The sequence below is a fragment of the Equus asinus genome, chromosome 17 (assembly GCF_041296235.1).
Source record: "Equus asinus isolate D_3611 breed Donkey chromosome 17, EquAss-T2T_v2, whole genome shotgun sequence".
Classification (NCBI taxonomy): Eukaryota; Metazoa; Chordata; class Mammalia; order Perissodactyla; family Equidae; genus Equus; species Equus asinus.
The window spans coordinates 11,523,154-11,538,964 of NC_091806.1; the positions used below are offsets into that span (position 1 = coordinate 11,523,154).

Below are 15,811 nucleotides of genomic sequence, written 5' to 3' on the forward strand. Positions count from 1 at the left end.
AGCCAAAGATCTCACAATAAACACATTCTGATACATCTACCTCTGTCTTCTGACCCTATCACATCCAAAACAGTACCAAATTTAGTGGCTCTATGAAGGACTAAAAATTCAGCAACGCTGTTAGGATACCTATTACAGCAATGGTCCCTTGCCTTCAAGGAGCGAACAGAAAATAACCAGTTCAGCTTCTGCCTCAATTCTTTCTGAGAATTCATAAGAGGTAAGTATAAAAAGGAATTCGAAAAGCATGCAGAGAAGAAAGAGTGCTTAACTGGGAAGACACTAAATTGGAGAAGTTCAAAGAAAAAAAGAGCTCCTTCTTGATTGACTGATTGATTGATTGATTTGGTGAGGAAGACTAGCCCTGAGCTAACATCCGTGCCCATCTTCCTCTACTTTATATGTGGGACACCTACCACAGCATGGCTTGGCAAGCAGTGCCATGTCTGCACCCCAGATCCGAACTGGCAAACCCGGGGCCGCCGAAGCAGAACACGCGCACTTAACCACTGCACCACCAGGCCAGCCCCTAAAAGGATCTTTTTGAATGCCATGTCTTCTCAAGCAAGGGAAACAAAAGAAAAAATAAACAAGTGGGAGTTCATCAGACCAAGGAGCTTCTGCAAGGCAAAAGAAACTAGGAACAAAACCAAAAGACAAGCCACCAACTGGGAGAAAATTTTTGCAAATCATAAATCTAGTAAGAGGTTAATCTCCATAATAAATAAGGAACTCACACAACTGAACAACAAAAAAACAAACAGCCCAATCAAAAAATGGGCAGAGGAGATGAACAGACATTTTTCCAAAGAAGCTATACAGATGGCCAATAAACACATAAAAAGATGTTCAACATCACTAATCATCAGGGAAATGCAAATCAAAACTACACCAAGACCACCTTACACCTGTTAAAATGGCTATAATCACTAAGACTAAAAATAATAAAAGTTGCAGAGGATGTGGAGAGAAGGGAACCCTCATACACTGCTGGTTGGAATGCAAACTGGTGCACCCACTATGGAAAACAGTATGGAGATTCCTCAAAAAATTAAAAATAGAACTACCATACGACCCAGCCATCCCACTACTGGGTATCTACCCAAACGACTGGAAATCAACAATCCAAAGTAACATATGCGCCCCTATGTTCATCCCAGCACTATTCACAATAGCCAAGACATGGAAACAATCCAAGTGCCCATTGACCGATGATTGGATAAAGATGATGTGGTATATACATACAATGGAATACTACTCAGCCAGAAAAAGACACATTCATCCCATTTACAACAACATGGAAAGACCTGGAGGGAATTACGCTAAGCAAAATAAGCCAGACTGAGAAAGACAAACACCAGATGATTTCACTCATATGTGGAATATAAAGTAGCACATGGACAAAGAAAACAGTTCAGTGGTCACCTGGGGAAAGGGGGTGGGGGATGGGCACAGGGGGTGAAGGGGAGCACTTACATGGTGACAGACAAGAAATAATGTACAACTGAAATTTCATAATGATCTAAACTATTATGCACTCAAATAAAAAAAATTAATGTAAAATGGATTAAAGACCTAAACATAACACCTGAAACTATAAAACTCCTAGAAGAAAACAGAGGGGAAAAAGTTTATGGTATTGTAATGGGCAATGATTTCTTAGGTGTGACACCAAAAAGACGGGCAACAAAAGCAAAAATAGATAACGGGACTGCATCAAACTTAAAAAACTTATGTACAGCAAAGGAAACAAGCGAGTACAAAGGCAATCTACAGAATAGGAAAAAAATATTTGAAAACTATTTATCAAATAAGAGGTTAATACCTAGAATATATAAAGAACTCCTACATCTTAATACCAAAAACACAAATGATCCAGTTAAAAAATGGGCAAAGGACTTGAACATTTATCCAAAGAAGATATACAAATGGCCAACAAACATATGAAAAGATGTTTAATGTCACTTATTATGATGGAAATGCAAATCAAAGCACAATGAGATATCACCCCATGCCCATTAGGATGGCCACTGTCAAAACGCCAGAATAAAACAATGTTGGTAAGGACGTGAAGAAACTGGAACCCTTGTGCATGTCGGTGAGTTTGCAAAATGGTGCAGCTGCTAGGAAAACCAGTTTAAAGGTTTCTCAAAAAATTTAAACTAGAACTACCATATGATCCAGCCATCTCGCTTCTGAGTATACATCCCAAAGACCTGAAAACAGGATCTCAAAGAACTATCTGCACACCCATGTTCACTCAAGAATTATTCAAAGTAGCCAAGATGTGGAAGTGAACTAAATGTCCACCGACAGATGAATGGATAAAGAAAATGTGGTATATACATACAATGGAATATTATTCAGCCTTTAAGAAGAAGGAAATCCTGTCATATGCTACAACATGGATGAACCTTAAGGACATTATGCTAAATGAAATAAGCCAATCACAAAAAGACAAATACTGCATGATTCCACATATATGAGGTATTTAAAGTAATCAAACTCATAGAAAAAGAAAATAGAATGGTGGCTGCCAGGAGATGAGGGGAGAGAAACAGAGAATTGTTTAATGAATATGGCCTTTAACTCAAGCAAGAAGAAAAGGTTCCTGAGATCTGTTGCACAACTATATGCATATACTTAACAATACTGTACATTTAAAAATTGCTAAGAGGGTAAATTTATGTTATGTGTTTTTTATCACAATAAGAAAAAAGACCAGGGGCCGGCCCCATGGCCGAGTGGTTAAGTTCGCACATTCAGCTTCAGCGGCCCAGGGTTTCGCTGGTTCGGATCTTGGGCGCGGACCTAGCGCCACTAGTCAGGCCATGCTGAGGCGGCGTCCCACATAGCAGAATCAGAGGGACCTACAACTAGAATATACAACTATGTACAGGGGGTGCTTTGGGAAGGAGGAGGGAAAAAAAAAAAGAAGAAGAAGATTGGAAACAGACGTTAGGCTCAGGTGCCAATCTTTAAAAGAAACAAAAAGAAAAAGAAAAAAGACGGAAAAAAAAAAGAGGAGGGAGGTTACATTTACCATCAGAACAAAGAAAGGAAAGGATAAAAGCCACCTTGCTGAGGTGAAACGATCCAAGGAGACAGCAGGGAGCTAGAGGAAAACTAAGAAACGTATGTGAACACCTGTAGGGGAGGAAAAAAGCAAAAGAGGCAAAATGATTTACACTTATGCCCTCTGATGCAGCAAAGGAAGAGGGCACATGTTAAGCTGCAATTCTCTTTCTATGACAAGTCATACTTTCAGCCTTTGATTCCTTTATCATTATAATTTTCTACTCCTGGTCTAACTTGATTTTCATTTTCTGGCAGGTGACACCCAAATCAAGTGCATTTTCACTGGAACTCACCCCTCTGTCCAAGGCGCTCTGCTCACAGGGAGAGGTGCAGACATTCTTCTCCAAGATTTTACATGGTCTATCATTAAAGGAAGCTTGCTTTCATCCTGCATAACCTGACATAACAGAGATCTGCTCACTAAAGTGTGCCACAGCCAGCAAATAAGCTGGGCACCCCCACTTTCCCTCTTTGGAAACGGAGGAGGAGTTTATTAATTGTTGCTATTAAAAAGTCAGGCAGCTTCTCAGGTGAGGGGGCTGTCAGCATGTCAGCCTACAGCCAGCAGGGGAGCCCCTTGTGGGTGAATTTGGCAGGGTGGGTGGGGTAGAGGAGAGGGGACGGCAATGTCCACTGCCTCCCCCTGGTGGAGCCGAGTGGTAGGGCACTTGGGAAATATGTACTCGTCTACACATAGCCGTCAACACATTTTGCTTGAGCTAATGCAATGGTAACCAGCCCAAAACACTGGAAGTAAATGGGTGAAGTCAACCCAGTGTAGACTAAGGCACAAAGAAAGTCCACGCCTCGACTAAAGGGGCAACAGCTACTCAACTCCTGCTGATTGTTATTCTGTGGGAAGGCAGGCCAGAACTTCTAATTTTTTTCAATAGAATCCAGAAATCTGGATTTATGTGGAAAAAAATGAAATTTTAAGAAAGACTGTGAGGGCCAAACAAACATACCTGAATGGCATCCTGCACTCTTTGGGTTAATGTAACAGGCCCACCCATTTAAGCCAAATTTGCTCACGTGAACACACTGTCAGGAACGCTCCTCAGAAGGAGAAGGAAGATGTACTGGATCCCCCCCTCCCCATAAATATAGAAGAAATCCAAGAGGAGGCGAAGCTCCGTGCACAGCTCTAATGGACTGAGAGAGATTACAATAAGCAAAACACATTACGCAAACAGAACCCCATACACCTGGTGTTATTGTCGGTAAAACCTCCAACGCACCCTTCAGAGCACTGCTCTGAACAGAGAGTAGAGGAGGGGACCTGAAGGGGGAAGAATGAGGACACAGGAAATGGCTCACACATAGAGATCCCACCTCTCCAACACTCGGGGCTGCCAGGAGCGATCACATCTTTTCAGGTTCTCAGTGTGTATACAAAGCACCTAGCCTGCTCTAGACCATTGAGCCCCAGAAAGAGAGTTGATGGGGCATCATTTAGCTCAGCCTAACAGGTGCTCATGTGACCTGCCATGGGGGACTGGCTGTCTGTCAAGCACACTGCCGGGAGGACGTGGAGGCTCACACCGTCCCAACACCAGGGCAAGCCTCCTCACTACCAATAATTCCCAGGACAGATACAGACAGAGGCTGGAAAACCCTGCTTCAGGGCAGACAGCAGGGGAAACAAGCAACTCTCTGCACTTAGACCTGCTCTTAACCAGCAAAGAATCTTCTAAGGGCCAATACTTAGGATATCTAGTCCAAAGTATGGAGACAGAGAACAGTGCAGGAGCGCCCTACCACCTCCTCCTGGCCCTCATTATCACAATGCCTTCTATTACCACAGCACCTCTCTTCCAAATCACAGTCACAATTTTTTTTTGTTTTGAGGAAGATCAGCCCTGAGCTAACATCTGCCACCAATCTTCCTCTTTTTGCTGAGGAAGACTGGCCCTAAGCTAACATCCACACCCATCTTCCTCTACTTTATACATGGGATGCTTGCCACAGCATGGCTTGACAAGCGGTGCCATGTCCGCACCCGGGATCCAAACCGGCAAACCTTGGATGGCCGAAGCGGAATGTGCAAACTTAACCGCTGCGCCACCAGGCTGGCCCCACATTCACATTTTAAAGCAGGGATTGGCAAACTAAATCTGGCCTGCTGCCTGTTTTTGTACAGCCCAGGAGCTAAGAATGTTTGTGATATTTTTAAATAGCTGAAAAATATCAAAAGGCTATTTCATGACATGTGAAAATGAAATGAAAATCACATTGTGTCCATAAAAGTTTTATTGGAACACAGCCGTTCTCACTCACATATTGTCTGCGGCTGCTTTCATGCTACAACGGCAAAGTTCAGTAGCTGCAACAGAGACGGTACAGCCTACAAAACCTAAAATATTTACTATCTTGCCCTTCATAGAAAACGTTTGCCAATCCCTGATCCAGAGGATATAGCCATGGATCACAGTCAGAATTCAAAGAGGTTCAAATATCGAGTGACCTAGTTGGACAGGTGAGCAGTGAAGGTGAAAAAAGATTAACAGCAATGGTACCTCCCTTCCACCCTATCCTCACCCTCATGTTGCCAAAGAGAGAAATGAGTTTTCTCATTACCTCTGAAGATAAATAAGTCAAATAGCTAAATGTTACTGCCATATGATGGGGCAAGAGATGCCCGGATTTCCCCAATCATTTAACAAGACCCAGAAGACTAGGGGCCCAGAGCTAGTAAGTGAATGTCAAAGACAGAAGCAAGGTTATGTCTCCCTCATACAAGGCTGCTGGGGAAGAAAAGTACACCACACCTCCAGGTGGCAGACACTTAGAATTAAGAAAACAAGTCCTTCTCAACCTTGGAGCAGGTTCCTGAAAATCCCAGTGGTAGCAGAATTAACTACTTAAGCCTTTACGGGAGAAAATAAAAACAGCATCAGGAATCTCAATCTATAAAATGATGAATACCTATGAAATTACATTCACTAAAGTGGAATAGGAAACACAAAATATCATTTTAAACATCTTAAATTAGTAATGACGAACACTATACAATTAATTTTCAATTATCATAAACAATGTTCATACTCTTGAGCCCCAGCAACTGTACTTCTAAAAATTCATCCTCTACTAGAAACCCCTGCACAAGGACACAAGATGCTGCAGCCTTGTCTGTGGAAGCAAAACCCAGAAACAGGAGACTGGTTAATTATAGTGCGTCCAACTGTTGGAATACTATGCCACTGTTAAAAAGAATGCGGCAGATCTATACACATTAACACGGAAAAATGTCCATGACATATTAAGCAAAATACGTAAATACTGGAACAGCAGAATTTAGTATGATCCCATTTTCACAAATAAAGAAAAAACGTGTTTTCATTTGTAGAAAAAAATTCTGGAATTCACAGACAAACTGCTACCAGTGGTTAGCACTGCAGAGGACATTCACTTTTTGTATCACACATTTCTATAATGTTCGAATTTTTATAAATGGATTCATATTAGTTTTGTCCACAGAAGAAATAGGCATCTCAAAATTTCCATTGATGATCCCTTTGCCCACTATAAATTTTTCAGGCTCTCCCTCCTTCGCAGTTTCAGTAATATGCCATTATGGTTTGTAGGATGGCGGATGTTACTGGCAGGGCTTTGTTGCAGAAGATACGCCTGCTAAGAGGCTTTATGTCTTTATTTCTTTAGCAATTTCTTCATCCAAATATTTAAGGCCTTCCTAATTCTGACACAATCACTGACTCTCGCCTTCTGGTTTTCACTACAGTCTCAAGGCATAAATTAATCTAAAAGTGTGTGATGTTGGCCTAACTTTAATTTACCCTATTTAGCAAAGCCTCTTCTGTCTATTCTCAGTTACCAGCCACAGTGATCCTTTAAAATATAAGATCATGCTACTCCACTTTCGACGGCTTCGCAAGCCACTCAGAGTAAGAGGTAAAATCCCTTAAATGGCTTAGAAGGCCCTGCATAATCTGGTCCCCATTACCTCTCTAGCTTCATCTTCTGTCACTTCATCCTTTGCTGTGCTCCAGCCAGACATCTCCGGGAACTTGCATTTGTCCTTCTCTTTGTCTAGAATGCCCTTGCCCCCAATGTCTACAGAGTCTACTCTCTTACTTCCCTGAGGTCTCTGCTCCAATGTCACATTAGCAGCTTCCTCTGATGACCCTAATTAACACTGCAAACTTCCACCCCAGCACCCCCTATATTTTTTACTACTTTTCTCCATAGAACTTACCAACACCTGGCATACTAGATATTTTATTGATTTGTTTATTGTTTTTCTCCCATTAGAATGAGAGACATTACTGGTGCTTAGTAAATATTTGTTAACTGAATGAATGAACGAATGAATGAACGGATCAATCAGAGTAATTATTTCACCAGCCCGATTCCCAGGGTTACTGTGAGAGCCAGGCTCACGTACGGGCAGCCCTTGTCCGTACTCCTCAGCTCCCTCCTCGAAGGCCTGGGTTTACCTCCCCGGCTTCCCTTACCTCTCTTACAACTAAGCTGCTTAACGCCACCATCAGCTTTGTCTCCTTTTGGATTTCTCAATACCTGGTTCTTTCTTTTCTCAGAAGGAACAACTCATGATTTGCCCTTCCACAAATTAAATTCTCTTGGTTGTAGATTCTTCCCCATTCTTTGTCCTCAAATGCCACACTTCTGAGAACTCAAAAGTTAGGAGGGGTTTATTGTAATTTGAACACCAAAGACAACAATTCCATCAATTTTTTAGGAGCATAATTAAAGGTAAAGCAAAACTCTCTCTTAACATAAGGATTCTGTGCGCGCACACACACACCCCTCCCCTGCCAAAAGAACCTAAAATCATCTCAAAACTAAAAAAGATTCATTCTAACAATGCTGAGGTCCCAAAATGAAAAAAGGTGAAAGCACCCACTTCCTCAAACCCAAAATATCCTACTTCTAAACAAATTCAGTGAAAGCCTTCCAGAGAAACTAAAAGAAACACAAAGCATCAACGGGAAGTAGAACCTTCACTTTTAATTTGGCTCATTCATATCTAATTTGGACTTTATCAAGACCAAGCATTCCATCATTGAGACTACAGTCTTTAAGGAGGAAAAAGCAACAGCAGCGCTGACTGGCAGAAACATTAATATCACGGAGATGCCCAGCCAATGGTCCCCAGAGGAAGCTGCATATGATGCCAGTGCACTGAAGGACTGTGCGGGCCTGAAGCTGTCAGTGGGAGACAACATGAAAGACAGCTGATCAGGTGCACAAGACTTATTACAGGCTGCAGGACAACCAACACACAAGTTAAAAACACGGCACAACAGGAGATATCAGAGGAACAAATTCTAGGTCACCTGAGCTCAAGGCATGGAAGGTGTCGTCCATGTACCGCCTGGGTACTGCCACTTCACTTATTCAGCATGTACCGCCTGGGTACTGCCACTTCACTTATTCAGCAAGCAGTGACTGAGCCGACAACTCTCTAGGAGACTAACGGATGCGATGTAATAATGGGTCTTTTCTTCTTTTTTTACTAAAAAAACCAAAAAGGATTTACATTGCATACGCAATCACAGGGGATGTAATTTCGATTCCATTTGTTCAACTAACATGTACTGAGCACCTACGATGTGCTAGGTAGTGTTCTAGGTATAGTAGGGACATAGACACAATCACTGCCTTCAGAGAGCTCACTAACAGAAGGGAAACAAATTCTTTTCTGTCACGGGTGCAATACTACAAGGAAGTATCTCTATCTAGTACACAAGCAGCAAAAAAGAGAAAGTGATTATCTGGGGCAGTCAGGGAAGGTTTCCCAAAGGCAAAGTGACAGCTGCGTTAGGTTCTGAATAATAAAGTGAGTATACTCCTCGTCCAAAGCAAATGGGAGCAATTTTAGATATATAAACCCTTCAGGCTCAGTTAGGTCATTGGCATAGGAAAACTACTAAAGATGGACGCTCCGTATACTTTCCTAATTTCCTGATTAGGTACTCTCCTAATTTCCAGGTCACCTTCTCCCACTTAGGGACCTATGACTAGTCCTGCAGACATAGCCATTTATTCCCCTTCATCAATGACGTTTCTGCTGAGAGCTGCCTACAGAATCCCCATGTGACCAGAGCTGAGGCATCAAACAAGTTGGCCCATGAAACCTCAAGAGGCTTCAGATCACTCTAAATGCCAAAGCAACTCCTTCACCAAAGTCTAAAAAATCTCAGAAATCTAATGAGGGCTTCCAATTCGAACCTTCGATGTTCTGAGCCAAATTTCATGCTATAACCATCAATGTCTGTCCCAATCTTCATCTTTCATTAGGGAAAAGTACAGATCAAAAAACAGCTCTCAGAACACGACCTTACTAAATACTCCAGGCACAAGGCCTTGGTACCCACCCGGAGAAGGAATGCAGAAACAATGGAGGTGGGGAAGATTCAGCCCAATCTTGAGCTCCCAGTTACTGAGATTTTAACAGTAAACTTTTCTAACATTTCTAAATTTAAAAGGACTAATCAACGCAGTTCTATAGGCAAAAGACTAAAGCTACGTTTCTCCTGTAGCCCTAGAAATGTGCTGATTACATTTCTACCTGAGACACTAATTACAAACAATCTCAGAACTCCAATTTCTTACAGAGAGCTGACTGAAGAGCCCCCTTTGGCAATGATCTATAGGAGCAACAGAGGTTTTGATGGAGAAAACTCTTGTGTGAAAGGAGTTTCAAATGAAGAGGAGAAAAGACTGCCCTCTTTAGGACCCAGGGGTTCAAATCTCACCTTTGCTACAGTCACCTCTTAAAAATGCACTTCTTGAAGATGCTCTTAAAGATGCACTTCTCTCTACATCTAAGTTTTCTCATCTCTAAAAAAAAAAAAAAAAAAAGGAGGCTGGACTACACAAACTCTAAGTTTTCTCCAGTTTTAAGATGCCATTTAAATAATTTTCTCTTTTCCCTAATACTAGCTTTTTAAGGCCCATGGGACACCTGCTGCAAAGAGCCACAATACCCTGATCGTCTTCTGCTAGATCCTGGGCTATCAGACCCCAAAAGAAGTGTCTTGTGGTGGAGCAAAGGGGCCTGCCACTGACGTTCTAAGTTGTAAGCTGGAGTCAGACTACACAGACAGCTCACGCTCCACTGCCCACTGGCCAAAGGGGACAAACTGTGAACCGGTTATTACCACTCGGCAACAGAGAGCTGTACTGAAAGACACTTGTGCTTAATACTCTCTACTATTTGCAAACACTACAATTATATCAGCAGCACCAAGGATAAAAACACGCCGCCTCGGTCTATCTCCCACTACAAGGTCAAAGAATAAACCGTCTCCCTTCAAGTAGACATACACATACATTAAGGACATCTTTTCTTCCCTGCCATACTAGCCCAGCGGCAGCAACAGCCCAACAGTGACACCTGCTGGGGAAATCCAAGCAAGGGCCGGCTCATCAGCTAGAAAGGATGGGCCCCTTTAGAAGGTAGCAGAAGATGCTAATTAGCATCTGTTTGTACTAGTGATTTACACTGGAATGCAGCCACTCAACTTATGAGGAAGTGGCAGCCCACCATCGAAGGGTGTGCACTTACAATATTTTACAGTATACCTCATTTTTTGAGTAGGCTATCAGCCCTCCTGGCACATCTCAGTCTAGTTCATCTAAAAGTGACTCCAAAAATAATGTAACTACTGTATTAATACACTATTTTACAGTGAGAACCATGCATTTGTATATTTTAAAAGAAAAAAGGCATACAGATAAAATTATTTACAGCAAGAACACAGGGACTTCATTTTCTACAACACACATTTTTGAATTCTTGAATTTTTAAAATTTAAACCACAAACATACTACTTTTTGTCTACAGAAGTTTGTGGTAGATCCTTAGTAGTTTCTGGGTTTTAAATGGCCTACTTTATTAAGAAGTGACTATTAATATTTTAGTCACATGTGGCTATATATATTTAATTAAAATTTAAAAATTTAAATGTAGCTCCTCAAATCACACTAGCTGCATTTCAAATGCTCAATAGCGCTACCTGTGGCCAGCGGCCACCATACTGGACAGCACACATACCGAACACTTCCATCACTGTAGAAAGTTGTATTGGACAGCATTGCTCTAAAGAAACGTATTGGCGTATTTTCCGATGAAATTATTATGATTTCTGTGTGGGAGGAATGCATGAGGGATATAGATATAAATGAAAGAAGGCTGGCCAAGTGTTGGTAAGTTCTGAAGTTAGGTAATAGGTATAGTTCATTTATTATACTTTTCTTTTCAATGTTATATATTTGAAGATTTCCATTAATAAAACATTAAAAGAAAAGAAAAATAAATAAAAATCAGTTCACCTAAAAATGAAGTCATCACGTTAAGGAATACGGCATGGAAGGCAGTTTAGAAAAATCTGTAGTCACGCAGACCAGAGTTCAAATCCCTACTCGGCAACCTACTGCAGGACCTTTAACAAGAAACTCGACTTCTCTGAGTCTCACTTTCCTCAACTGTATGATGGGAAATTTAATACCTGCCTTGCACAGAGTTATTGTGGAAATTAGAAATAATTGCTGCAAAGCAAGAACACAGTCCCTAACAACACACAGGCAGGCCCTCAGTAATTGGTATCTCAAATTATTATCAAACAGTAGATTTTGGTTTAAACCACTCAGGTATTTCTCAGAACCACCCAAGAAGAGACAGAGCTAGAAGAGGATGGCCCAAGGCTGACCAGAAGCCCACTGCCACCGTGGTTGGCTTTCAGAGCAGTAACTGAAGACAGTCCTTCTATGGCTACCTTTAATAAACTTATGAATGCCTACCATATGTCAGGCACTCTGCTTGCTGCCTTCTCACTTCTCTTGACAAAGAGGAAGAACAGAGTCTCAGGCTCCCGATTTGGGCTATTATGCAAGGCAAACTATTCCGAAGTCAGGCATTTAGGAGATGTTAATCCAGAACTGGCCTCAATCATATGGGCACAGTAACCACCTCTATTGCTCCGTCTATCTTTCACATCTAACCAAGTCTCCCTCTGCTCCCCTTAGCAACTGCCCTTAGTAACCGCCTACTGTCTTACATACACCATGCCCTTTCCTTCCTCAGCATGTGCTGTTCCCCTAAAATAAAAAGGTCTTCCCCTCTCTAAATCCTACCCATCGTTCAAGACCTGATTTTGTAAAGCCTTCTTTGATGACACTTCCTTTTCTCTGAAATTACACGACATTTAATCTCAGTACCATACAATGAAGCACTGGGGTCATCTACATTTTTTATATAATTGCACGTAAATAAGTCTTGCCTCTACAATAGCATTGTATATTCCCAGCGGACAAAAACCAGGTATTATGCTTCTTTTGTACTCCCACAGTGCCTAGCACTGTGGCCAAACTGTAACCATTCAACAAATACTTAATGGGTAACTCTGTAAAGGATTCTCCCAAAATAACAAGTACACTATGTGCACAATCCCTATTCTCACCCTTGTTAGACGCTATGTCAGAGAAATCTCAGTTGCTTCAACAGAGGATGTAATGCAGAGCAATATGCTGTTTGGATCCAACAGGCATATTCTGGGAGTTGGTGATTACGCTAGATTTGACCTTTACAGAATGACAGAAAGAAGTCCCTAATAAATCAAGATAGATGCGCATACGGCCATACACAGAACATGCGGCAGGCAATCAACTACACCCACTCTGTTCCTTCCATGAAAGACTTGCCTGGGATGCTGATCCAAGTATGGACAGGCCCTCCTTCTATGCATTATTCTTCTTCCCCACCCCGAGGTGAATGTCCATCTGGAAGATCTACTCAAAGACTCTTAACTAAGAAAATACCTGGCCGTCCAAAAAATAGGTATCTCTAAGAAAAGATGGACTTTCCTTGACATATATATGTATTCTTTTCCCCTTTGTCAAGCTGCAATGTTCCAAAAGATAAGGTTTAAGAGGAAAACACAGTTGTCCAAAGCAACGCAATCCAAGAAGAGCCAACACAGTAATGTGACCCAAGCAGGGTTCTCTCTTACTACTCATTCCTAGGCACTCACTCTGGGACCTTTTCTTAATAACTAGTCCTGCACATACAATCCTTCAAGAAGGTCAGGAAGCAGGGCAGAGAAAGTCAATGGTTCCACCTCCTCATGCCTCTCTAACGTAACCGACACTCTACTTTAAGGCTAAAAGTCACATGAGCTTAGCCAGAAAAGGAGCTGGCAGAGCCAACTGACTCACACTGCCAGGCCCCCTCCTCTCTGTCTGCCACCAGGCCAGATTTCCCAAGAAGATGCAATGGAAGCCAGGAGATCAGAACCAGATGCGTGGGTCCCAGACACTCCAGACCAGCCACAGCATCTACAGCACTGAAAGAAGAGACAGAAGGAGAAAAGGAGAGGATGCAGAGGACAGGAAAGAGCTGCTCACCTCCGAAGTGAATCTTCCTCGGAGCTTTCTTCAGGCATATCCTGGTGTAAGGCCTCCTGTGATACAGTTCCAGATCTGCTGGACTGGGTGTAAATTCTTTCCCAGTGGCCTGTCTCCTGGTTGAAGGCCACCCCCACAGTCCTCTCCTCCTGTGGACTAGCAGAGCTGCTCAACTCCAGCCTGCTGGAGCTGGGCGTTTGGCCCTCAGTCCGCTCGAGAGGTGGCAACTGGCTGCCACTTGACGGCATGCCCTCAAAGGTACTGGGGACCTGCCAGGAGGAGCTGGCCTCGCCAGAGGAGTAGTTAGGTGTGGTTCTTTCCCAGCGCAGTGTATCATTGTTGAAGGTCAGGAGATTGTGGCAAGCACGGCAGCGATTCAGGTGGCCACGGGACAGGTTGGAGTTGTTCTCACTGCTGTGTGGGGTGGGCTGGTGGGAGGGGCCTGGCCTCTCAGATTCAATGTTATTGTTGAGCATTTCCTGGGCTTGTTGGTTCTGCGGGGCTTCCCCACTCAGGCTCTGGTCCAGCTCCTGAAGCCGGTCATACTCCAAAAAGAAGCGTCTCAGGTCACACTGAAGCTCATGGCGAATGCTGCCTGAGTTGTTTTGGCTGGAGCCATTCCCTCCATCTGACTCAGCTGCCAACCCCGACGCTGGAAAACCCCTCCCTTCTGTGGCTGAAGTGTACACAGATGCTTGAGAGCCACCTTCCTGCTGTCTCAGCACAGACAGCAAACTCACCGAAGAGGCACTGGTCCTGGGCGGGGGCATGGATTCCGCCTCACAGCGGGAGTTCAGACTGAGCACTGTCCGGGTCCACTCAGATCCTGTCAGCCCGGGAGCTATTTCTCGATGATACCTAGAAGGGTGGCTAGACAAAGGGCCTCCCAAAGAACGACGGGTGGGACCCAGACTGAGGTTGCGGAGCGTGTTGCCGGCAGTGCTGCTCTGGACTGTACTGAAGGCAGACGGCCGGTTCAGGAGGCCCTGGTCCTGCTGCGTTGACGAGGCCTGCTCCGGGGGATGGAAGGGCTCGGTCTGTACAAAAGAAAAGGAAGGAGTAGTAGCCCTGGCAGAAGCAGGGGGGACACTGTCCTGGTGTGGCAAGAGGGAAGGAACTCGAGTGCCAGAGCAGCGGCTGCAAAGGCACAGGATCCCAAGGTGTTGGCAGCACTCAGCTGTGGGGTAACTGACCCGCTGTCGGAGCCTGATGTAAGCGGAAGTCCTGGGGCGCTCCGTGGAGGGCTGAGGGGGAGGCGGTGGGGGTGAGGGGGTAGCAGAATCTTGCACTGTGCTTTGCTCTCCCACCTGGATGCCAGAGGAGCGGGAGGACAGCATGTGCAGGAAATTGTGGAGGAGAGGCGTCCGGCGAACTGGCTGTGATTGCAGAAGGGCACGCTGACGGTAGTGGGATAATTCTGTTCCATCTATGGGGATCTCTGGTTCATCATCACCCTGCAACGTGGACCAAGGTGGGGCAGGGGCAGAGCAAGGCAGTTAGGCAGAACCTCCAGGTAAATCAGGAAAAAGTAACTACTGATAATCATCCAAGGAAACCACCTTCATAGACAGCAACGACTCTACCCAAGAAGCACTGAGAACCCACTGACTTCAGGTTCAGAATGACCATAAGATATTCACTTCCAATTAGCAACATTTCCGAACGAGTACAGCTGGCAAACCATCTCTCTTAGAAAAGGCATCTCCATGACATGGAATCACTGAGGGGAAGCAAAATGCCATCCAGCCAGAGGCAAATGAATGACAAGCTACCCAACACTGCCTGCTTACTTCTAATGAGGCGATCATTTGGGGGTTTCAGAATTGACACCCCTGTCAAGATTATGGCTGTAACTCTGAATAGATAGTCTGAAGCTGGTTTTGAATCTTGAGTAGAAAGAAACACTTGGGCATTGAAAATGAAAGTCCAATACAATCAGAATTAGAGCACTAGTTTAGAAAATAACCCACAGTTTAGATGGAGTTGGAACAGCTGACTTACCTGCTGATTAGAGGGGTTAACAATTGCTGTGAGTAAGTAGTGTCCAAGAGGATCAAATCTTACTAGACTGAAAACACAGAGGAAAACACAGACAGAAACACACACGGAGAGATTATGTTAACAGAGAAGAGCAAACGTGTTCAAATATATAGCGATCCCTGATAACTGTGGGGTTACCAAGTTATCCATTTCACGCTAGGGACTTTCGAAACTTTCAAACAGACTAAAATAATAAGGCTCAATACTTCCTGTTACCTCCTCACACTTGCCAGAAGAAGAGAATATTTATCACAAAAATAACTTCAAGAACCATCTAGGCTTCCATCCCAGGAAGCAGCTACATTAA

General features: G+C 43.5%; 1 protein-coding gene across 16 annotated transcripts in view; it reads right to left on the reverse strand.

The window, feature by feature from the left end:
• The window catches only part of AMBRA1 (autophagy and beclin 1 regulator 1), a 159,467-nt gene that overhangs the window by 111,888 nt on the left and 31,768 nt on the right, over positions 1 to 15,811 (reverse strand). For 11 of the 16 annotated variants that reach the window (XM_070487602.1, XM_070487603.1, XM_014861278.3 and 8 more), the window contains 2 exons: positions 15,466 to 15,532; positions 13,465 to 14,918 (listed from right to left, as the gene is read on the reverse strand). In XM_070487602.1, the coding sequence (XP_070343703.1) occupies positions 13,465 to 14,918; positions 15,466 to 15,532 (1,521 nt within the window). The remainder of the gene's footprint in view (positions 1 to 13,464; positions 14,919 to 15,465; positions 15,533 to 15,811) is intronic. The other 5 variants (XM_014861286.3, XM_044750635.2, XM_014861288.3 and 2 more) reach the window with 2 other exon arrangements.